This window comes from Rhinopithecus bieti, unplaced genomic scaffold (assembly GCF_001698545.2).
Source record: "Rhinopithecus bieti isolate Rb0 unplaced genomic scaffold, ASM169854v2 scaffold_15296, whole genome shotgun sequence".
Classification (NCBI taxonomy): domain Eukaryota; kingdom Metazoa; phylum Chordata; class Mammalia; order Primates; family Cercopithecidae; genus Rhinopithecus; species Rhinopithecus bieti.
In genome coordinates this window covers 3371387-3394254 of record NW_016809075.1, presented here as the reverse complement: position 1 = coordinate 3394254, position 22868 = coordinate 3371387, and the positions used below count along the sequence as shown (strand labels likewise).

Genomic DNA, 22868 nt, shown 5'->3' with positions numbered 1-22868 from the left:
TGGCGTAAACCCGGGAGGCGGAGCTTGCAGTGAGCTGAGATCTGGCCACTGCACTCCACCCTGGGTGACAGAGCGAGACTCCGTCTCAAAAAAAAAAAAAAAAAAAACTAACAAAACTGGCCGGGCTTGGTGACTCACGCCTGTAATCCCAGCTACTGGGGAGACTGAGGCAGGAAAATCACTTGAACCCAGGAGGCAGAGGTTGCAGTGAGCCGAGATTGCACCATTGCTCTCTAGCCTGGGCAAAAAGAGTAAAACGCCATTTCAAAAAATAAAAATAGGCTGGGTGCAGTGGCTCACGCCTCTAATCCCAGCATTTTGGAAGGCCAAGGTGGGCGGATCACGAAGTCAGGAGTTCAAGACTAGCCTGGCCAACATAGTCAAACCCTGTCTGTACTAAAAATACAAAAATTAGCCGGTGTGGTGGCACGTGCCTGTGGTCTCAGGTACTCGGGAGGCTGAGGCAGGATCCCAGGAGGCGAAGGTTGTGGTGAGCTGAGATCGCGCCACTGCACTCCAGCCTGGGCAACAGAGCAAGACTCCATTTAAAAAAATAATAAAATTAAATAAAATTAAAATTAAAAAGGAAATGGGGCTGAGCCACAACCGAGGTTTGAGATCCAAGTTCAAGTGGCAACAGAGGGTGAGGCCAGGCTCTGGGTTTAGGAGCTAAGGTCTTTGGGGAAAAGGTCTTTGGGGATAAGTGGGACAAAAGGGTGGGTGGAGTCAGGGAAATGCCTGGGACCCCGCTCTGTCAACAAGAAGTGAGGCCGCAGCGCTGGCCCAATGTTGGTCCCGCAGGCTGGCCAAAGAAGACATGCAGTTCCAGCGGCTGGACGGCTTGGATGGGCCGATGGGCGAGGCGCCCGGCGACTTCCTGCAGCGCCTCCTGCCGGCGGGCGCGGGCATGGCCGCGGGAGGACCCCTGGGCCGGCGCCTGTCCTTTCTACTCCGCAAGAACAGCTGCGTGTCGGAGGCGTCTACCGGGGCCAGCTGCTCATGCGCGGTTGTCCCCGAAGGCGCGGCCCCAGAGTGCAGCTGCGGGGACCCGCTGCTCGATCCCGGCCTGCCGGAGCCCGAGCCCCCGCCCCCTGCGGGTCCTGAACCGCCTGCCCTCATCCCTGGGCCTGTCGAGCCCTTCAGCATCGTGACCATGCCCGGACCCCGGGGTCCGGCGCCACCCTGGCTGCCCAGCCCTATTGGCGAGGAGGAGGAGAATCTGGCCTGAGATCTTAGAGCCCAGCCGCCTAAGGACAGGGAACCAGGTCCCTGCACGGCACACAGGCAGGTGTCCTGGTCTGCATAAGCCTCGTGTGCCTTTGTAAAGTCCACCTACACTTTTGACCAGCTCTCGCTGCCTGCCTGGGTTTGGCGCTGTGCTAGGGGCGAGAGTTCTTCCAGACTCTTGGACCAGCCCGCCCTTACCACCATCTTTACTTCCCAACCCCCACTGCCTGAGAGGTCTTCATCAATGTCCTGCCTGAATTCTTTCCTTCAAGTGAAGATGTGACTATCTCATCGAGTTGTCATGAGGATGAAAGAATGGCATTAAAGCATTTGGTATATAGTAGGTGCTCAATAAATTGCTAGTGGTTTTTATTCAAACGTTGCTAGTCTGATTTCTCCTGCCAGACATTATCCATTGTCCTAAGTAAAATGTGGGAGTTCTTGCAGGTTTCATATTTATTTATTTATTTATTTATTTATTTATTATTTATTTATTTTTTTGAGACCCAGTCTCGCTCTGTCACCCGGGCTGGAGTGCAGTGGCCGGATCTCAGCTCACTGCAAGCTCCACCTCCCGAGTTTCTGCCATTCTCCTGCCTCAGCCTCCAAGTAGCTGGGACTACAGGCGCCTGCCACCTCGCCCGGCTGGTTTTTTGTATTTTTTAGTAGAGACGGGGTTTCACCGTGTTAGCCAGGATGGTCTCGATCTTCTGACCTCGTGATCCGCCCGTCTCGGCCTCCCAAAGTGCTGGGATTACAGGCTTGAGCCACTGCGCCCGGCCTATTTATTTTTGAGATGGAGTCTCCCTCTGTCACCCAGCCTGGAGTGCAATGGTGTGATCTCTGCTCACTGCAACCTCTGCCTCCTGGGCCGAAGCAATTCTCCTGCCTCGGCCTCCCAAGTATCTGGGATTACAGGCACGCACCACCACGCCCAGCTATTTTTTTGTATTTTTAGCAGAGAGGGGGTTTCACCATGTTGGCCAGGCTGGTCTTGAACTCTTGACGTCAGGTGATCCACCCGCTTCTGCCTCCCAAAGTGCTGGGATTACAGGTGTGAGCCATCAAGCCCAGCTGCAGATTTCTTCTTCCTTCTCCTCCTTCTCCTCTTCCTCCTCCTCCTCCACCACAACCACCATGCCCAGCTTATTCCAGGTTTGGTTGTTTTTTTCTTTGAGACAGAGTCTCACTTCATTACCCAGGCTGGAGTGCAGTGGCACGATCTTGGGTCAGTGCAACCTCCACCTCCCTGGTTCAAGGGAGTCTCATGCCTCAGCCTCCCGAGTAACTGGGATTACAGGTGCACACCACCACACCTGGATAATTTTTTGTATTTTTAGTAGAGATAGGGTTTCACCTCTTCCAGGTTTTATGATGGTGCCCTGCTTACTTCTTCCCAAACTCTGCTCTCTGAAATACCCACATCAGCGCCCTGGCATTACTCATTAATGAGCCAGCCACTGTCCCAGGATCATGGGTTCTTCTTCCCTCAAGCCTCTGCATTCTCAGGCCCTCTGGACTTCAGGTTTTACTAATTTAATCACACGGACTCCTGATGAGTCCTGAATATAAAAGTCCAACCAAGGCAGTGAGCTATGATCACGCCACTGCACTCCAGCCTGGGCAACACAGTGAGACCCTGTCTCAAAAAAAAAAAAAAAGGCCTGGCATGGCGGGGGTCATGCCTGCAATCTCAGCTGGGAGGCGGAGGTAGGTGGATCATTTGAGGTCAGGAGCTCAAGACAGGCCTGGCCAACATGGTAAAAGCCCGTCTCTACTAAAAACACAAAAATTAGCCAGGCGAGGTGGTGGACACCAATCATCTCAGCTACTCAGAGGCTGAGGCAGGAGAATCGCTTGAACCTGAGAGACAGAGGTTGCAGTGAGATTGTGCCACTGCACTCAAGCCTGGGCGGCTACAGAGTGAGACCCCATCTAAAATAGAAAAGAAAGAAAAGGAAAGAAAAAGAAAGAAGAAAGAAAACAGAAATTCAGCCAGGATCCCTTCTCTAACTGTAGACCCAGAAAGCCAACTGCCTCTCAGATGTCTCCTTGCAGAGATCTCACAGACACTTCAAACGTAACACACCTGAAATCCAGCTCCTAATCAGCCCCCCAATCTGCCCCACCCTGTGTGTTAGCTTTGTCTTTCCAGGTACTGAGGCCAAAAGAAGTCATGTGAATTCCTCTTCCCACCACAGGCCATCACATCAACCCAGCAGCCACACCAACCCAGCAGCAAATCTTACCAGCTTTGCCTTGATTTTTATTTTTTATTTTTGAGATGTAATTTCGCTCTTATCACCAGGCTGTATTGCAATGGCACGATTTTTGCTCACTGAAACCTTCACCTCCCAGGTTCAAGTGATTCTCCTGCCTCAGCCTCCCAAGTAGCTTGGATTATAGGCGACCAGTACACCCAGCTAATTTTTGTATTTTTAGAGACAGGGTTTCACCATGTTGGCCAGCCAAAGTGCTGGGATCACAGGCGTGAGTCACCATGCCCTGCCAGCTTTGCCTGTAAATCGTATCTAGAATCTAACCATTTCTCACTCCTCCAGGGCCCCCAGCCTGGCCAGAGCCTCACTATCACCCACCCACCCGGACTACCAACCTGGTCTTCTAGCTCTGGCCCTGGCCTCCTAAGCCTGTTTCTCCCAGAGTGGCCACCAGAGGGCGCCTATGAACACCAGGGCCAGGTCACACCCCTCCTTTGCTTAGACTCTTCCATGACTCCCACCTCACTTAGAATAAAAGTTAAAGTACTCTCTGCAGCCCACAAGTCCCTGAATAATCTCCCCACCCTCATCTGCTTTCTTTCATTTTTACTTTTATATTTTTTTGAGACGGAGTCTTGCTTTGTCTCCCAGGCTGGAGTGCCAGTGGCGCCATCTTGGCTCACCGTGGCAAGCAAGCTCCGCCTCCCGGGTTCACGCCATTCTCCTGCCTCAGCCTCCCGAGTGGCTGGGACTACAGGCATCCGCCACCATGCCCGGCTTTTTTGTATTTTTATTTATTATTATTATTATTTTGACACCTAGTTTTGCTCTTGTTGCCCAGGCTGGAGTGCAATGGCGTGATCTCTGCTCACAACATCCGCCTGCCGGGTTCAAGCAATTCTCATGCCTCAGCCTCCTGAGTAGCTGGGATTACAGGCGTGTGCCACCACATCCGGCTAATTTTCTATGTTTTTTTTTTTTAGTAGAGACGGGGTTTCTCCATGTTGGTAAGGCTGGTCTCAAACTTCTGACCTCAGGTGATCCTCCCGTCTCAGCTTCCCAAAGTGCTGGGATTACAGGCGTGAGCCACCGCGCCCGGCCGCATTTTTTTGTATTTTTAGTAGTGACAGGGTTTCACCGTGTTAGCCAGGATGGTCTCGATCTCCTGACCTCGTGATCCGCCTGCCTCGGCCTCCCAAAGTGTTGGGTGGGAGCCATCGCTCCCTGCCTTCTGCTTTCTTTTTTTGTTTGAGACAGAGTCTCGCTCTGTCGCCAAGGTTGGAGTGCAGTGGCGCAATCTCCGCACTGCAAGCTCCACCTCCTGGGTTCCCGCCATTCTCCTGCCTCAGCCTCCCCAGTAGCTGGGACTATAGGTGCCCGCCACCACGCCCGACTAATTTTTTGTGTTTTTTAGAGACGGGGTTTCATTGTGTTAGCCAGGATGATCTCGATCTCCTGACCTCGTGATCCACCCACCCACCGCGTCCAGCCTTCTGCTTTCTTATTCACTCCACTCCAGCCACTCTGGTCCCCTTACTGTCCCTCCAGCACATCAAGCGAGGTGTCATCTCAGGGTCTTTGTGCGAACTGTTCTGCCTGGATCTTCCCCAGATACCTTCATGGCCTCTCCCTCACCTCCTTTAGGTCTCTGCTTCAATAATGTCACTTCCTTGGTGAGGCCTCCTTTCTGGGCCTTTTTTCTTTCTTTTTTTTTTTTTTTTTTGTAGATGGGGTCTCACTCTGTTGCCCAGGCTGCAGCGAGCTGAGATCGTTCCACAGTGGTGGCTCACTCTGGTAACTCTGGGCACCAAGGTGAGGGAGAGAAAGTAGGCCAGGGGTTTACCAGATTGCTTTTAAGAAAAGCTTAGTGGCCGGGCACGGTGGCTGACTCCTGTGACCCCAGCAGTTTAGGAGGCTAAGATGGGCAGATCATCTGAGGTCAGGAGTTCAAGAACACTCTGGCCAACATGGTGAAACCCCATCTCTACTAAAAATACAAAAATTAGCCCAGTGTGGTGGCATGTGCAAGTGGTTCCAGCTACTCAGGAGGCTGAGGCAAGAAAATCGCTTGAACCCGGGAGGCAGAGGTTGCAGTGAGCCAAGATCGTGCCACTGCACTCCAGCCTGGGCGACAGAGTGAGACTCCATCTCAAAAAAAAGAAAAAAAAGGCCGGGCGCGGTGGCTCAAGCCTGTAATCCCAGCACTTTGGAGGTCCGAGCGGGGGATCACGAGTCAGGAGATCGACCAATCCCGGCAATATGGTGAAACCCCGCTCCTCTAACTAAAAAATACAAAAAACTAGCCGGGCGACAGGCGGGCGCCTGTAGTCCAGCTACTCGGGAGGCCTGAGACAGGAGAATGCTGAACCCGGAGGTCGGAGCCTTGCAGTGAGCCTGAGAGCCGGTCACTGCACTCCAGCCCTGGGCGGCTAGAGCAAGACCCGTCTCAAAAAAAAAAAAAAAAAAAAGCCAACACCAAAAAACAAAACCACTACACATTCATAGACACACAAAGGTGATCCTCACTACACATTCACAGACACACAAAGGTGATCCTCACCTACCTCTGGATGGTGCTATTCGTCACTCACACTTAGTAAGAATGCAAACCAAGCTTTTCTTTTTTTTTTGAGACGGAGTCTTGCTTTGTCACCCAGGCTGGAGTGCAGTGGCCGGATCTCAGCTCACTGCAAGCTCCACCTCCCGGGTTCCCGCCATTCTCCTGCCTCAGCCTCCCGAGTAGCTGGGACTACAGGCGCCACCACCTCGCCCGGCTAGTTTTTTGTATTTTAGTAGAGACGGGGTTTCACCGTGTTAGCCAGGATGGTCTTGATCTCCTGACCTCGTGATCCGCCCGTCTCGGCCTCCCAAAGTGCTGGGATTACAGGCTTGAGCCACCGCGCCCGGCCCCCAAACCAAGCTTTTCTTTCTTTTCTTTTTTTTTTTTTTTCTTCTTGAGATGGAGTCTTGCTCTGTTACCCAGGCTGGAGTGCAGTGGCTTAACCTCAGCTCACTGCAATCTCTGTTTCCCGGATTCAAGCAGTCCTCCCACCTCAGCCTCCCGAGTAGCTGGGATTACAGGCGTGCACTACCATGCCCTGCTAATTTTTCTATTTTTAGTAGAGGAGGGGTTTTGCCATGTTGGCCAGGCTGGTCTTGAACTCTTGACCTCAGGTGATCCACCCATCTAAACCTCCCAAAGTGCTGGGATTACAGGCATCAGCCACCATACCTGGCCACTAAGCTTTTCTTAAAAGCAATGGGCTAAACCTCTGGCCCATTTTCTCTCCCTCACCTTGGTGCCCAGAGCATAGCCAGGGCAGATTGAAAGTCTTTATTTTTCTCAAATATAAAATCAGAGTCTCCCCAGGCAGCACATGAACTCCAGAGAGAGAATCAACGATAAGAATCACATTGCTAAAAAGAACAGGCCTATACCTACCTCCCACCCTCCCTCCCCACCAATCTGGGAGAGGGAAGGGCAGAGATCATGGCCTCAAAGCTCTCGAGCAGCTGGCTGAAGCCCAATGCTGGGTGCCATGTGAGTTGGAGGAAGCCAGGGTGGGTGGAGCCCAGGCTGGCTGGATCCTGAGGTCAGTGCTTGTCAGTGGGGCGAAGGTTCAGAGATGCCAGGCGTCCCAGGGGTCCACGGCGAGCATTGGTTGCCAGCCGCTGCTGTGCCAGGAATGACTGGGCATGGGCAGGCGCCCGCTCTTCCCCAGCTCGCTGCTGCAAGGCCATGCCCTTCAGGAGGAGGTGTGGTTGGGGTCAGGTGAGCTCACAGGACCCCCTCCACCACTACTCTACCCATGAGATCTTAGAGCCCAGACCCCACACTTACCATATTATACCAGGCTCTGATGAGCAGCTTTTCTTCCTGCTCCCTCTGACTTCGGCTTTTCTCAAAGTCCATCTGTCAAGAAGGCAAGTGTCAGAGGCCTAGATACGCTGGAGGCAGTGTAAAGGCATGAGTATACCCACCTCCAGGTGCCGGATGCGGACATCCCGTTCTCGGAGCTGTGTCCTTAGGGAATGGAGTTCTGGAGGTGCCCCTGCAGCTGGCCGCTGCTTGGGTTCCACGGTCTGCATGACCTACAGGTTGAGGAAGTCACAGCCAGGTGACTTTGGCCTTGAAACCCCCTGGGACATACTGGGGTATGTGTATTCATTCATTCATTCATTCATTCTAGACTGTTGCCCAGGATGGTCTTGAACTCCTGGCATCAAGCAATTCTCCTGCCTTAGCCTCCCAAAGTGTTGAGATTATAGGCATGAGCCATTGTGCCCATGCATGCAGTACTTTTTATTTTTGTGATGGAGTCTGGCTCTATTGCCCAGGATGGAGTGAAGTGGTACAATCTCAGCTCACTTCAACTTTTGCCTCCCAGGTTCAAGTTATTCTCCTGCCTCAGCTTCCCAAATAGCTGGGATTACAGGCGTGTGCTACCACTCCCAGCTAATTTTTCTATTTTTAGTAGAGATGGGGTTTTGCCATGTTGGTCAGGCTGATCTCGAACTCCTGACCTCAGGGAATCAGCTGCCTCAGCCTCCCAAAGTGCTGGGATTACAGGCGTGAGCCACTGCGCCTGGCTGTGCAGTACTTTTTTTTTTTTCAGATGGACTCTCGCCCTGTCATCTAGGCTGGGGTGCAATGGCACAATCTTAGCTAACTGCAACCTCTACCTCCCAGGTTCAAACGATTCTCCTGCCTCAGCCTCCTGAGTAGCTGGGATTACAGGTGCCCACCACCATGCCCAGCTAATTTTTGTATTTTTAGTAGAGACAGGGTTTCACCATGTTGACCAGGCTGATTTTGAACTCCTGACCTCGTGTTCTGCCTGCCTTGGCCTCCCAAAGTGTTGGAATAACAGGCGTGAGCCACGGCGCCCGGCCGGCTGTGCAGTACTTTAATGCGACAATCAGTAGCAGTGGGGAATCATTGCAGAAGTCTGTCACATGGTGGGGTATGACAGGTGTGAATTGGGGCACAGATGTGCAAGCAGGAGGTTTGGCTCAATAGGAGGCACAAAAAGGCAGGAGCCAGGGCAGGCAACTTGTGGGAACACCCAGTGTCCTCACCATGCGGGCCTTGTCCACGTAGCGGCGGTATCGCTCCTCCATGGCCCGCAAGTCTGCGTCCTTCTTCTGCAGGTTATGCTGCAGCTCCTCGATCCGTCCGGCTGCTGGTGGAAGAGGTGGCCCATCAGCTTCACGCTGCTGGGCTCTGGGATCTCCCCACCCCCTGGTCACCAGGTCCCACTTACTGCTGCTGTCAGTGGGTGGCTCCAGCTCCTCAATGTACTCCCGCTTCCTCTGCAACTCCAGATCTGCCTCATGAAGCTTCTGCCTGTGAGCAGGGATGAGCAGCAGTGGGCTGACCTCCGAGATGGCTTCTGTTTCATCCCAGTGGTAGCCACAGACCTCCCCGCCAGCCAGAAATGCCCCTACATGGCCACAGAGCCCTCTCTGCCTGCCCCTCATGCCTGGGGGCTGTGTGCCCTGGTCCCACCATCTCCTCAGCCATCAGTCACAACCCTTTGCACCCTTAGCAGGTATCCTGTGAAACAGCCCTCTGCTGTCCACTTCGCCCATCCCAAAGCTCCCAAGTTGGTCCAGCCACCATCATCCCTTGCTAGCTTCTTCTACTCTCAACCACTCCATCTAGCAGCCAGGGATCTTTCTAGAATACAAATCTCTTCAATAGCAGACAGGTAAAAGAAAAGAAAGAAGGCCAGGGGCAATGGCTCATGCCTGTAATCCCAGTACTTTGGGAGGCCAAAACGGGTGAATCATCTGGGGTCAGGAGTCCAAGACCAGCCTGGCCAACATGGTAAAACCCTATCTCTACTAAAAATATAAAAAATTAGCCAGGCATGGTGGCACATGCCTAAGAAACTCCCCCCTAATGTCAAATCCATGCCCCCACCAAGAGTGCCCTCTTTCTGCGACTTACAAATGTTCCTCCAGCTTTCTTTTCAGCAAGACGGACTGGGGGAGAGAAGAGGCAAGGTGAGTGGAGGGTCCAGAGAGGACCTAATTCCTCCTTCCCAGGGTGAGGGTAGGGGGTGCCACCCTGGGCCCATGGTACTTACAATGGCCTGTATGGGGCATCGGGCAGCATGGGAGAGAGAGGAGGGTTACTTCGGGGCATGAGGGAGGGCCAGGCAGGGAGGTGGTGGATGACACTCACGTCTTCAGTCTTGCCCCCCTGCTCTTGCAGGGCTTTCTGAAGGTCCTCCACCTGGGCCCGCAGCTCGGATAGCTGCTGCTGGTTCAGCCTGCAAGGGTGGGGGGCCGCTTAGTGCCTTCGCCCACTTTCGGCCCCCTCTGTCCCTGCTCTGCGCAGGTAGGTCCCCAGGCGCTCACCGGTGCTGCGTCTCCAACCCGTGGCGTGCGCGGTTCGCCTCCTCCAGGTGGCGCTGCAGCTCCTCCTGCCGCTCCCGGTCGGCCGCCTCCTGCCGGCACAGCCGCTTGTTCTCCAGCTGAAGCCGCAGTAGCGTCTCCCTGCAGACCCGGGAGGAGAAAGCAGGGCCAGGGTCGAGTCACCCCGCAGGCTCGCTGGGGCTCAGGGCTGGTGGAGCTAGGGGCGGGACAGAGCCCTGGGGAAGAGTTCAGCCAGACCGTGGGGTTGGAGCACTGAGGACCTACTAGGGGTTCAGGTTCCCGGCCCAGGGGTAAAGTGGACGGAGCTCTAAGCTGGGGTAGGGGGTGGAGCTAGGCAGGGTCGGAGCTAGGCAGGGTCGGAGCTAGGCAGAATGGATTTGAACAGCTGGGATGCAGCTACTGGAAAGCGGGAAGCAGAAATGGGAAGAATTAGGATGGGAGAGTTTTTTGGGTTTTTTTTTGTTTGGTTAGTTTTGTTTTTTTTGTTTGAGATAGAGTTTCGCTCTGTCGCCCAGGCTGGAATACAGTGGCGCGATCTCGACTCACTGCAACCTCCACCTCCCGGGTTCAGGCAATTTTCCTGCCTCAACCTCCCGAGTAGCTGGAACTACAGGCGCATGCCAGCATGCCCGGCTATAATTTTTTGTATTTTTAGTAGAGACGAGGTTTCACCGTGTTAGCCAGGATAGTCTCGATCTACTGACCTTGTGATCCGCCCGCCTTGGCCTCCCAAAGTGCTGGGATTACAGGCGTGAGCCACTGCGCCCGGCCGTTTTGGGGGTTTTAAAATCATTTTTATTTTGTAGAGAGGGCCACTATGTTGCCCAAGCTGCTCTCCAACTCCTGGGCTCAAGTGATCCTCCAGCTCCGGCCTTCCAAAGTGCTGGGATTTAGAGGTGTGATCCACTGTGCCTGGCCTGGGAGAGTTAACGCCGGCAGGGCACAGGGTACTGAAACTCACAAAGGCTACACTGACAGGGGTGGACCCTGGGGGAAAGGATCAATGTCAGCGGGGCTAGGGCATAGGATTTTTGTGCGGGAAGTGGAGCCAGGTGTTGGACATAATTTGTGTACTAAGGATAGACCCTGGAGAGGCAAAGTGATCTGGTAGGGTTGAACGGAGCCAAATCAGCAGTAAGTGGGCCTAGGAGCCCGGCTATGACCTGGATCTGAGACCAAGCAACCGGTGCTAGTAGGTGGGAGGGCAGGGGTGGGGCTGACGGCCGGCCTTGGCAGGCCTGGGTGGGGCCAGAGTTTTGAGTGACCCCAGGATACCTGAGCTCCGCAGGCAGGATCTCCGCGGCTAAGTTATCCATGGGTGGGGAGGTGGGATCCAGTGAGGGGTCTGAAGAATGCAAGAAAAGTCTTCAGGTCTCTTCGCATTGCCTGTCCCCGCCCCTAGGGTCTTCTTCTCAAGGATCATCTTTTGGGGCTCAAGTTCAGCCAACAGCCTGGCTTGACACAAGCTCCATTCCCGGCTTGATAGAGAACCAGGAGGGTTGGCCTGGCTTTTTAGCCTTTGCTCCACCCTGAGACCCTGAGCCTCTCTCTTCAGTATGACCGTGTCACATCTTTCTGGTCACCTCCAGCCTGGCCTAGCTCTCTCCCCAGCCTAGACATGCACTGGGACACAACCTGTTCTGCCCAAACAGTACACCAGGACAGGTAAGGCCCCAGGATGGGGCTTCATCTCACCGGCCTGGGTCAATCCCCGCGGCTGCAGCTGGGCGCAGCGCAGCTCCTCATTGGCCTCCCGCAAGGAGTCCCGCTCCGCCAATAGCCGCTGCAGGGACAGGGTACAAGATACCACACGGGTCAGGCTCGGCCCCCTGGGAAATGGGCTACCCCAGAATTGGCAGGGTGGGGCTTGGGCAGTGGGACCTCAGCCTCACCTCCTTCTCCTTTGTCACCGACTCATACTTTTCCTCCAGGTTGCGGCATTCAAATAGCCATTTCTCGGCCTTCATGGCCTCCTCCTGCCGCTGGCCCTGCAGTTCCTGCACCTGAACACAGAGAGGGGAAGAATAAGGACTGCAGGGGTGGAAGCAGAGGCAGGGGCTGAGTACTGATGGTTCCCAATCCAGGATGGTTTGACTTATGATTTTTTTGACTTTACTATGGTGCTTTCAGCTGTGTAGGTTTTTTGCTTGGCTTTTTAAGAGACAGGGTCTCGCTCTGTTGCCCTGGCTGGTCTCAAACTCCTGGCCTCAAGAGATCCTCCCACTTCAGCCTCCCAAAGCACTGGGATTACAGGTGTGAGCCATTGCACCCAGCCAACTGTGAATGTTAATAGTAAGAACCCATATAACCATTCTGTTTTTCAATTTCAATGAAGTAGTCTTCAATAAATTGCATGATATAGTCAATGCTTTATTATAAAATAGGCTTTATGGTAGATGATTTTGCCAAACTAGGCTAAGGAAAGCTTTCTGAGCATGATTAAGGTAGGCTAGACTAAGCTGTGATGTTCGATAGGTAAGGTATGATCAATGGATTTTCTTTCTTTCTTTTTTTTTTTTTTTTTTTTGAGACGGAGTCTTGCTCTGTCACCCAGGCTGGAGTGCAGTGGCTGGATCTCCGCTCACTGCAAGCTCCGCCTCCCGGGTTTACGCCATTCTCCTGCCTCAGCCTCCCGAGTAGCTGGGACTACAGGCGCCCACCATCTCGCCCGGCTAGTTTTTTGTATTTTTTAGTAGAGACGGGGTTTCACCGGGTTAGCCAGGATGGTCTCGATCTCCTGACCTTGTGATCCGCCCGTCTCGGCCTCCCAAAGTGCTGGGATTACAGGCTTGAGCCACCGCGCCCGGCCTTCTTTCTTATTTTTTAAAAAATTTTTTAAAAATTATTTTTTAAAAACAGATGGGATCTCACTATGTTGACCAGACTGTTCTCGAAATGCTGGCCTCAAGCGATCTCCCATCTCAGCCTCCCAAAGTGCTGGGATTATAGGCATGAGTCACCACACCCACCCCTCTTTTTCTTTTTTCTTTTGAGACAGAGTCTCCCTTTCTCAACCAGGCTGGAGTGCAGTGAGGCGATCTTGGCTTACTGCAACTTCCACCTCCCAGATTCAAGCGATTCTCTTGCCTCAGCTTCCTGAGTAGCTGGGATTACAGGTGCGCGCCACCATGTCCGGCTAATTTTTGTATTTTTAGTAGAGACAGGGTTTCGCTATGTTGGCCAGGATGGTCTCAAACTCCTGCCTCAAGTGATGTGGGGTTACAGAAGGAGTTATGGGGTACCCGCCTTGGCCTCCCAAAGCACTGGGATTACAGGCGCGAGTCACCGCACCCAGCCTTTTTCTTTTGTTTGAGGCAGGATCTCGCCCTGTCACTCAGGCTAGAATGCAGTGATGCAGCCACAGCTCACTACAACCTCAAAATCCTGGACTCAAGTGGCCTTTAAACACATTTTAGGATATTTTCAATTTACCACGAGTTTTGTTACATGGGTAGGTAGCCCCAAGTAAATCAAGCAGCATGGTGAAGGGGCAGGCATCAAAGAATTTAGAGGAGCGGTACTTAAGGGAAGGGCTGGGCTTACTAACCCAGACAGAGGAACAGCCTGGGTGGAGGGAAGACGCCCGGAAGGCATGGCCTACGTGCAAGTAAGGCAGGGACTCAGGGGAGGGCGGGCCAACAGTAAGGGACCGGCTGTCAGGGGCGGGGCCCCGGCCCTAACCCCGCCCCCGCCGCACCTGCCTCCGCTGTGCCTCCAGCTGGGCGCGCAGGGAGCCAGCTCGGCGCAGCTCATCCTCCAGCTGCCGCGTGCGCTCGGCGTGGCCGGCGTTGCTTTCCTCCAGCTGCTGCACCTGCCGCTGCAGCTCCCTCAGCTCTCCCAAGCGGCGCCGGCAACTGGTCAGCGTGGCCTCCAGCTGCCCAGCACGCTCGGAGGACTGCCTAGGGGAGTGGGGAGGGAGCGGGGAGGGCTGAGAGCTCTGATCAGGGTTCAGCAGGGATGCGGAGTGGCCCTTGGAGCAGAGGAGGGTGTTGTTCAGCCTGAGGCTTTTGGGTTCAAGGTGAAGGGGTCATGAAAGTCGAGGGTCAAGGGTCAACCCGGGCCTGGTGCTGTTGAGAGTCATTACAGCAGTGGTTAGCCCAGGGTTATAATCAGGGATCCTCTGGGGTGGAATTGTGGGGACACAGAGGGTTGTGGGGTTATAGGGGGAGTGATGGGGGGCCTAGAGAGGTCTGAGCATCTGCCAAGGACACCTTAGGGTCATTGGGGGAGCTATGGGACAAGAGCACTGTGGGGTCCTTAGAAGTGCAATGGGGGGGGTGCACTAGTACTTTTGTATTACAGAGGTGCCATAGGGGCCCAGTGGAGCCCTTTGTGGTTACAGAAGGCACAGTAGAGTCAAAAGGGGTTGCAAAGTCCTAGAAGGTACCATGGGATCCAGGAGCATTATGAAGTCCAAAATGTGCAGTGGGATCTGCAGACCATTGTGGGGGAGGTTCTTGTGTTTTGTGGGGCCAAAGGGATCCTATGGGGTCTTGGAAGCATACTGTGGGATAAGAGGAGGCAGTGTGGGGTCCAGGGGATATGGTGGAGTTCAGGATAGTGCAATGTGGCCTTGGGCATTCTATAGGGCTCAGGGTGGCACCGCGGAGTCCAGGGGCCATATTGGGGGTTCACTGGGCATATGGAAATTACAGAGTTGCTATGGCATCAGAGGGGAACTCTGGCAACAAGTTTACCCCCAGCCCCCTGTGATGGGGACCAGGAACCCACCACTCACCGCAGTTCATCCATCTCATCCTTCAGGGCCTGTGCCTCCTGGGCCAGGCTGGTCAGCGCCTGGTTCCGGTGCTGCAGCTCCGCAACCTCCCGCTCCAGCTCGGCACAGCGCAGGCGCTCATCCTCTCTGCCACTCTCCAACCTGGGGGTGGTGAGGAAAGGGCACATGAGGGGGTTGCCCTCCCCCCATCCCCTGGCTTGCCTGGCCCAGTCCTCAGATGACCGCACCTGAAGTTCTCCTCCTGCAACTGCTCCAGCTGGGATTGCAGCAGCAGCAGCTTCTTGGCAGTGAGACCTGGGGTCCCCTCGCCTTCAGGCCGGCCCACCCGCTCCCGCAGCGCTGCATTCTCTTGTGCCAGGCTCTGCTTCTCCTCTGACAGGAGCATCAGCTGCGGGCAGGGTAGGAAGATGAGCTGGGGCTTGGAGAGGGGCTATTCAAATGTCCATGCCCCACCTCGGGCCCTACCTGCCGCTCCAGGTCCAGACAGCGCTGCTTTAACTCGTCCCCCTCCTCAGCCTCCTCACTTAGGAAATAGTACCTGCGGGACTGCGGAGATGAAGGGGAAGAGGAACTCAGGAATTCAGGAGAAGGACAAGGGGAGGGAGGCTGAGATCTCTAGAGGCCAGTGGAGGGGGACAAGAAACCCTCAGGATTGAAAAGAGGGCTGGTGCTGGGTGCAGTGGCTCACGCCTGTAATCCCAGCACTTTGGTAGGCTGAGGCAAGTGGGTCACCTGAGATCAGGAGTTCCAGACCAGCCTGGCCAACGTGGCGAACCCCGTCTCTACTAAAAATACAAAAATTAGCTGGGTGTGGTGGTGCACACCAGTAGTCCTGGCTGCTCGGGAGGCTGAGGCAGGAGAATCGCTTGAACCCAGGAGGCGGGGGTTGCAGTGAGCCGAGATTGCACCACTGCACTCCAGCCTGGGTGACAGAGTGAGACTCCATCTCAAAAAAAAAAAAAAAAAAAAAAAAAAAGAAAAGAAAAGAAAAGAAAAAGAAAACAGGGCTGGGGTTGGAGACTGAAGGAAGAGCGACTCCAGAACACTGGAGACCTGGCACAGGAAGTGACTAGCACCCTGGGAGATGGGCGTGGCTTACAGGCTTAAGGACAAGCCCCTCCCCTTTAGGGAGCCCTAAGCATCTGTAATGGGGTCTGGAACTTTAACAAGGTTCAGTCCCAAGGTTAATCACAGCAAACTTATTCCCAACTCCGGGCCTTTGGATTTGCTGATCCCTGTGCCTAGAACACCTTTCCCCCAAAATCTCTTACCTGGCTATCAAAGTTGCCATATGTCTCTGGTGACAGGGAGTCAGGAGTGTCTTTGGTCATGAGCTGGGGAGTGGGAAGGGGCATTGTAATGAACTGGATATCTGAGGGCAGCCTTCAAAGCATCTACTATCCCAACTGAGAACCTCTCCATCTTCCCGTCGTCAAGGCCAGTTCTGCCCAATAACCCCAGCCCAGAGGCTGCCCTCCTGCCTCCAGCACAGAGGGAAGCCAGATCCCTTGAGCCTGCTATATTGCGACTTAGAGCTGGGAGGAGCTGGCAGACACATGAGACAGAGATGTCTGGCCAGCTGAGTTCCAGGCAGAGTCCAGAGCTTACCAGGGCAGGGCCTGTGCCCAGTTGCCTCTGCCCTAGCGATGTCCCCTCTGCTGACATTTTTCAATTGCACACTGAGCACCCCCACCCACCTCCTGGATGGCTTCCATCACCACATGCTGAACCGATTCTTCCAACGTCATGATTCTCTGGATGTGCTCTGGGGATCAAGGTGGGGGAGGCTGAGACCCAGGGGTGAGGTGGGGAGGAAGGAGGATTTCCTCAGGCCAGCCCCTGGGGACCCCCTAAGCTCCCCATACCCTGCTTTTTCTCGCAACTGATGGCACAGCCCAGCACCAGCTGAAGCAGCTTGCCGAGCTCTGCTGGGTCTGAGAACTCTCCAATGAGGCTCACATCTGGGAGGTGCTCTTCTGACACAGGATGCGCCAGGACCTGGGGAGAAGGGGGTGTCAGGGCTCATGGGTCCACCTTCTCCCAACTCAACCCCCTGAATCCCTTTACAGTTACTCACATCCTGGGAGTACTCTACCAGGCTCCGTAAGACCGTCTTCAGATTGCTGACCTAGGGAGAAACAATGAGCTGTGGACAAGTTCAGAAGTCCCCGACTCTAAATCTGTACATCCCATCCTTTCTCCACCTTACTTCTCCTTTCCTGCTCATCTCATCCTATTCTATCTGCATGTGCCTTCCTTTAGGGGTGACCTGTCTGGCTGTCTGCCCCTTTTGTCTGCCTGACCATCTTTGTTTTGTTTTTATTATTATTTTTTGCTTTAGTTTTTTGAGACAGGGTCTCGCTCTGTCACCGAGGCTGGAGTGTAGTAGTGTAATCTTGGCTCACTGCAGCCTTGACCTCCTGGGGTCAAGCAATCCTCCTATCTCTGCCTCCCTAGTAGCTGGGACTACAGGCATATGCCACACCTGACTGCTTTTTTTTATTTGTAGAGACGAGGTTTTGCTATGTAGCCGAGGCTGGTCTCAAGCTCCTGAGCTCAAGCAATCCTCCCATCTCAGCCTCCAAAAGTGCTGGGAATACAGGCATGGGCCACAGTGCCCGGCCTACCTGACCATCTTTCTTCATATGTCTCCAGAACCCAGTCACTTCTCACCACCTGCCCCACCATCCTTTAGCCCTACCCATCCATCCTCACCTCTCACCTGGATTAATGCACCAGCTGCCTCTCCTCTTCCACTTTTGCTGCCTACATTTTATTTCTCTCCATGCAGCCAGGGGGAGCTTTATAAAGCCTAAGCCAGGTTGCATCTTTGCTTTGCTAAAACCCTGCCTTGAATTTCCACAGCACTTAAAAATAGAATTTACACCCTCACCATGGCCTGCCAGGCCTCTGATGACCTCATCTCCTACAAATCTTGCCCTCTTGCTCTGTTCTGCCCTCTTTGCTATTCCTCCATCACACTAAGTTTATTCCCAACTCAGGGCCTTTGCATCTGCTATTTGCTTTGCCTGGAACACCGTTCCCCCAAATCCCACTTGGAGATTAAACCACCTGATGTAATCACCACCCGTGCCCTCATTGCTCCTTCTCAAAGCCCTGCTTTTTTCTTGTCTTCAGAGAACTATTGGCATCAAAAGTTTTTTCTTTCTTTTTCTTTCTTTCTTTTTTATTTCTTCTTGAGACAGAGTCTAGCTCTGTTGCCCAGGCTGGAGTGCAATGGCTCGATCTCGGCTCACTGCAACCTCCACCTCCCAGGTTCAAGTGATTCTCATGTCTCAGCCTCCCAAGTAACTGGGATAACAGGTGCGCACCACCACACCCAGCTAATTTTTGTATTTTTAGTAGAGACGGGGTTTCACCATGCTGGTCAGGCTGGTCTCAAACTCCTGGCCCCAAGTGATCCACCCACTTTAGCCTCTCAAAATGTTGGGATTACAGGCACGAGCCACTGCACCCAGCCTGGAAGTTAATTTTTATGGTTGTGTTTTATGTGTTGCTTGTCACTAGAATGATGGCTGTGTGGGGCAGGTTTTTGTCTGTGTTATTCCTTGCTGAATGCCCAGGCCTGGCACAGGATGAGTACTCAATAGATGAATGGATGAACAAATGGTTGATCACCAGACATCTGTCCCTCTTCCTGCCCATCACCCAGGACATGTGCCTAGCTGGTCCGTCCCTGGTCATCTCTTCACCAGTCTGTCCACTAATCAGGAGTCCAATTGTCACCTTCATCTTCCAGTTGGGACCTGGATCTTCTGAGATGCCCTGGAGCCATGCGTCGTTGAACCAGGAGGGGTCTCTGGGGGTGAGAAGGTGGGATGAGAAGACTGGGGGACACTTTTGGGATCCTCCCCCTCAGCTCCACTCACATCTGGTTCAGCACATAGGCTATGGCAAGGCCGCTGCTCAGGTCCTGAGGGCTGGCACAGGAAGACGGAACATGGAACGTCTGTAACTGACGGGTCAAGGAAAAGACAATGGAGAGAGTCAGGGCCTGGGAGAGCGGGACCACTCCCCTTTTGCAGACTTTGCCAGTCAGCGAACCTCATATGGTGGGGCGGGCGCTGCTCCGCCACAGCAGCTCTGCGAGGGAGTGGCTTCTGCTCACCTGAGCCCAGAGGGGGCGTGGCCTCACTTCACCTCTACCCAACAAACCCTGCGCGTCCAGGCCACGACGGTATCACGAGTCACCTGGGCCCCACAGGCACCACGTGACCAGGCCAATTCACCTGCGCCCTCGCCCCACGTGAACCAGCCACAGAGGGGCGGGGCCTCACCTGTCCTTTCCACTCAGACTTGCCACGTGACGGGGGCGGGTGCTCGGGCCAGAGTCCAACGGTCCAGCAAGCCGACGACTCCTGCACCTCCCCGCCCCAGCACCAAGGGACTGACCGCACCAGGACCAGGGATCCCGGGCAAGAGGAGTGGGCGCTCACCTTCCCCTAGCCCCGCCCCACGACCTACCCAGGTGAGCAGAGACCCGCATAGCTCGGCCTTGTCCACGCTCATGGCTCCTGATAGGATTCAATCCAAGCCACGGAGCCCCGGGGCCGCAGCCGCCTCCGGCTCCGCCACCAGCGAGCGCCCGCAGCGACCTCCCGCTCGGCCTAGAGCGCGCCCGCCCGCCCCCTAGGCGCAGGCCCCGCCCCGCCCCCAAGCCCAGGCTCCACCTCGGTAACGTAATCTCCTCCCCACGCCCGCTCTTGCCTCCAGCCCCGCCATCTTGGATCCGGGCAGCGTTCGGGCGCCCACCCTGCCGCTAGGGGTCAGCCTGGCACAGCCTTGTGCATCCGAGGGTGGTCCCACCTTCCCTCCTCCCCCGGGTCCTTTTTGGGGTGGGAGGTCCTCAAGATCCTTTTGAGACGAGGTGCTCCACCCTGTTACGCAAGCGCATTCACATATTTTCCCTGCAACTTAAATAAATTAATGCGTCTAACCACTTTATGATCGAAGCCTTTGTGCGGGGAGGGGCGAGTCCTGGCATTTTTTACGGACTCGGAGAGGGGATGCTAAAGGGGTTTTCCCGCCGGACGCCGTGGCTCTCGACTGTAATCCCAGTACTTTGGGAGGCCTAGGAGGGATAATTAGTTTGGCCAGAAGTTCGAGACCAGTCTCTCTTCAAAACATTTAAAAATTAGCCAGGTAGCAGTGGTTCACGCCCGTAATCCCAGCACTTTGGGAGGCAGAGGCGGGCGGATCACAAGGTCAGGAGTTCTAGACCAGTCTGGCCAACATGGTGAAACCCCCGTCTCTACTAAAAATACCTGGGTGTGGTGGCGCACGCCTGTAATCTCAGCTACTCCGGAGGCTGAGGCAGGAGAATCGCTTGAACCCAGGAGGCGGATGTTGCAGTCAGCCAAGCTCGTGCCACTGCACTCCAGTGGGGCAACAGTGCAAGACTCCTTCCCCCCCCCAAAAAAGAAAAATTAACCAGGCATGTTGGCGTGTTTCTGTCGTCCTAGCTCTACAAAGGTTGAGGTGGGAGGATGGCTTGAGCCTAGGAGGTCGAGACTGCTGTGAGCCGTGATAGAGCCACTGCACTCCAGTCTGGGTGACAGAGCAAGACCCTGTCTCAAAAATAAAAATAAAAAAAGATAAAAATTTTAAAATAGGACCAGGCGCGGTGGCTCACGCCTGTAATCCCAGCACCTTGGGAGGCCGAGGAGGGCGGATCACGAGGTCAGGAGATCGAGACCATCCTGGCAGACACGGTGAAACCCCGTCTCTACTAAAAATGCAAAAAATTAGCCGGGCATGGTGACACCTGTAGTCCCAGCTACTCGGGAGGCTGAGGCAGGAGAATAGCTTGAACCCGGGGGGCGGAGCTTGCAGTGAGCCGAGATCGCGCCACTGCACTCCAGCCTGGGTTACGCAGCGAGACTTCGTCTCAAAAAAAAAAAAAAAAAAAAAAAAAGGCCTGGCGCGATGGTTCACATCTGTAATCCCAGCACTTTGAGAGGTCGAGGAGGGAGGACTGCTTGAATCCAGGAGTTCGAGAATAGCCCTGGCAACACAGCAAGACTCCGTTTCTACAAAAATAAAATAAAAAATAAATGTAGCTGGGCGTGGTGGCATGCGCCTATTCCCAGCTACTCCAGAGGCTGAGGTAGGAGGATCGCTTGAGCCCGGGAGGTCAACGCTACAGTGAGCCGTGGTCGCGCCACTGCCCTCCAGCCTGGACGTCAGGAGGGGAGACTCTGTCTCGTTAAATAAATAAATGAAGGGATCCTCCCCGCATTATTGACCCCAGGAGTAGATAAGGGGACACGGGTATGGTCCTAGGTCGAGGAAAGGTCAGCTAGACACATATCCTGGCTGATGGACAGGCACCCTTGCCCAGCCTGGATCCGTCTTCCACGATATTCCCCCCACGCCTTCCCCTCCCCAGATGCGCGCTCCGCATCCCCCCGCACCTCAGAACCCAGGATTTGGCTGAAGCTGCCGCGACGCCCGCGCCCACCAGGGGGCGCGGAGACCGCAGAACTAGGCCTAGGGGGAAGACTGTGCCCGCCTTGAGACCCCCGCTGGGGCGGTGGAGGGGGCTCAAATGGAAAGTGATGGCAATTATAGTTAACAATAAAATTGCAGTCACCATGTATGGAGTACTTACTGTATGCAGTCCCTGCGCTAAGCGATTTAAATACGTAGACTACTAGATGGCAAGTGCTGTTTTAAATCCGTTTTGCCGGCGAGAATACAGAGGTTCCGAGTGGACCCGGTTTTGAGGGGAAGGGTGAAGCCCAGGCTCGCGCCCTATGACCCCAGGGTCCCTGGGCAACCCCTCCCCCGTAGGCGGGAGGGGTAATGTGCACTAATTAGAGGTTATTAGCTGTACCCGGAGGGAGGGGCGGGCTCTGCATTGGGGGCGGGCCCAGATCGGAGGGGAGGGGCGCTGCTCCCATCCACCCAGAAGATCCTGGCGCCAGCTACCTTGCCCCGGAGCAGGGTGGGCAAAGTGACAGCTGCTCCCCGCGCGCATCGCACGAACGCAGTCACTCACCCCCAGACACCCGATTACAGCCTACTCATGCGCAGCCGTACGCACCCGGGGGCCTCGGATGCTCGTCCACGTCCCCACAACCTCCTCCCGCGTGGTTTTCCAGACTCCAGCCCCTGGGAGCGGGTGGAGAGAATAGTGGGGGATGGGGACAAGGGCCGGCAGCGCTGGCTTCCGGACTGGGCTGTCTTCCGGCGGTCGTGGGAACAGCTGCTGTTGGCTCCCCCACCTCGCATTCACCAGAGGCGAGGGTGCTGCCAATACAGGGAAACAGGGCCACCCCGTTCCCAGGTAGCATTTGGAGGTGAGCCAGGAACCACAGCTGTTACAAGCATGGGTGACTGGACATGCTGAGATCACCACATTAGGGCTGGGGTCGCAGGGATTTTGATGTTCAGGAGAAATCTGGAAATCCAAATATTTAGGGAAATTGACTTAAATTGTCCTAATGTTGGCGTGATGTTGTGGGCGTCCCAGATGTTCCGGGAGCCAGGAGTCCCCAGACTTAAGGAAAAGTCTGGGTGTGCTCAATTTGGGGGAGGAGCACAACCCTCCATTTTGGGGCGGCAGGGAGTCCCACATTTGGGGGAAAGCAGTGAGCTTCTATGTCAGCAGGGAAGAGAGCAGCAATCTCTGTTTTGAAACACAGGGACCCTGCTGTGCGGAGATCCAGGCACCTTTAGTTCAGCAAGAGGGGCTGAAAACCTTCCACATTTTGGAAGAAGGATCCAAATCCGTTTTAGGTAAAGAGAGCCCCTAACATTTTAGGGGATGGTCTGAAGGCCGCCATTTGTAGGGACACAGAACCCTGGTGTGCAGATCTGGGCCAGCAGCCCCCAGCTGGATTGGGAAGCCCACCCCCTCCTACTGGTTTCCAGGAACAGCTGGGCCCAGCCTGGGTTGTACTGCTGGGAAGTGGCTGACTCAACCCCTCCCTGTGGCCACAGCTGGACCCCGGCCTGCCCCCTCCAGCCTTCACATCTGGGCAGGGACCCAGTCTTCATCAGGGCTGGGAAGGGGACCCTCAGTCCCACAACTGGAGAACAGTGCCCCTCTGGCACTCCCCTGGCTGACCACAGCCACTGGGTGGACTCCATGCATCATTATCATGGAGGACTCTGGCAGGACCCCTACAGCCCAGATATTGACATCCTGCCAGGAACTCCTAGCTAGTCCCCCCTCCCTGTGTCTGTCTGCGCCTGAGTCCATGTGAAATGTGCTGGATTTTTTGTTTGTTTGTTTGTTGTTTTGGAGAGAAAGGGTTTTGCTGTGTTGCCCAGGA

General features: G+C 54.7%; 3 protein-coding genes across 5 annotated transcripts in view; 2 read left to right on the top strand and 1 right to left on the bottom strand.

Moving 5' to 3' along the window:
- The window catches only part of BEST2 (bestrophin 2), an 8229-nt gene extending 6624 nt beyond the window's left edge, over nt 1-1605 (top strand). The window contains exon 11 of the mRNA XM_017888419.1: nt 802-1605. Within this exon, the coding sequence (XP_017743908.1) occupies nt 802-1228 (427 nt within the window). The 3' untranslated portion in view covers nt 1229-1605. The remainder of the gene's footprint in view (nt 1-801) is intronic.
- A 5160-nt stretch (nt 1606-6765) lies between these two features.
- HOOK2 (hook microtubule tethering protein 2) lies at nt 6766-21697 on the bottom strand. 3 transcript variants are annotated; one of them, XM_017888412.1, is made up of 22 exons: nt 21590-21697; nt 18459-18544; nt 18316-18388; nt 16646-16696; nt 16434-16566; nt 16266-16333; nt 15840-15902; nt 15034-15114; nt 14796-14956; nt 14569-14709; nt 13528-13729; nt 11723-11833; nt 11526-11613; nt 11106-11175; nt 9813-9950; nt 9637-9724; nt 9400-9434; nt 8711-8793; nt 8526-8629; nt 7428-7538; nt 7288-7359; nt 6766-7190 (listed from the first exon to the last, which is right to left on the bottom strand). In XM_017888412.1, exons 3-22 carry the CDS (start codon nt 18319-18321, stop codon nt 7041-7043), a joined length of 1956 nt encoding a protein of 651 aa, XP_017743901.1. In that variant the 5' UTR covers nt 18322-18388; nt 18459-18544; nt 21590-21697; the 3' UTR covers nt 6766-7040. The 3 variants fall into 3 exon arrangements, with proteins under 3 accessions (XP_017743901.1, XP_017743902.1, XP_017743900.1); XM_017888413.1 differs by lacking the exon at nt 21590-21697 and adding an exon at nt 21200-21414; XM_017888411.1 differs by lacking the exon at nt 21590-21697 and adding an exon at nt 19054-19633.
- The window catches only part of RNASEH2A (ribonuclease H2 subunit A), a 38125-nt gene continuing 34132 nt past the window's right edge, over nt 18876-22868 (top strand). Inside the window, exon 1 of the mRNA XM_017888416.1 lies at nt 18876-19057. The gene's annotated coding sequence lies outside the window, so the exon portion shown is untranslated. The remainder of the gene's footprint in view (nt 19058-22868) is intronic.

What these genes read in the sequence shown, in the direction of transcription:
- HOOK2 (XM_017888411.1), bottom strand. Translation starts at nt 19,098, where the DNA reads ATGAGCGTGGACAAGGCCGAGCTATGCGGGTCTCTGCTCACCTGG. An exon ending in GCCACCCACTGACAGCAGCA is followed by an intron (nt 8,630 to 8,710) that starts GTAAGTGGGACC and finishes CTCTTCCACCAG; the next exon opens with CAGCCGGACGGATCGAGGAG. An exon ending in TCAGAGCCTGGTATAATATG is followed by an intron (nt 7,191 to 7,287) that starts GTAAGTGTGGGG and finishes CTCCTCCTGAAG; the next exon opens with GGCATGGCCTTGCAGCAGCG.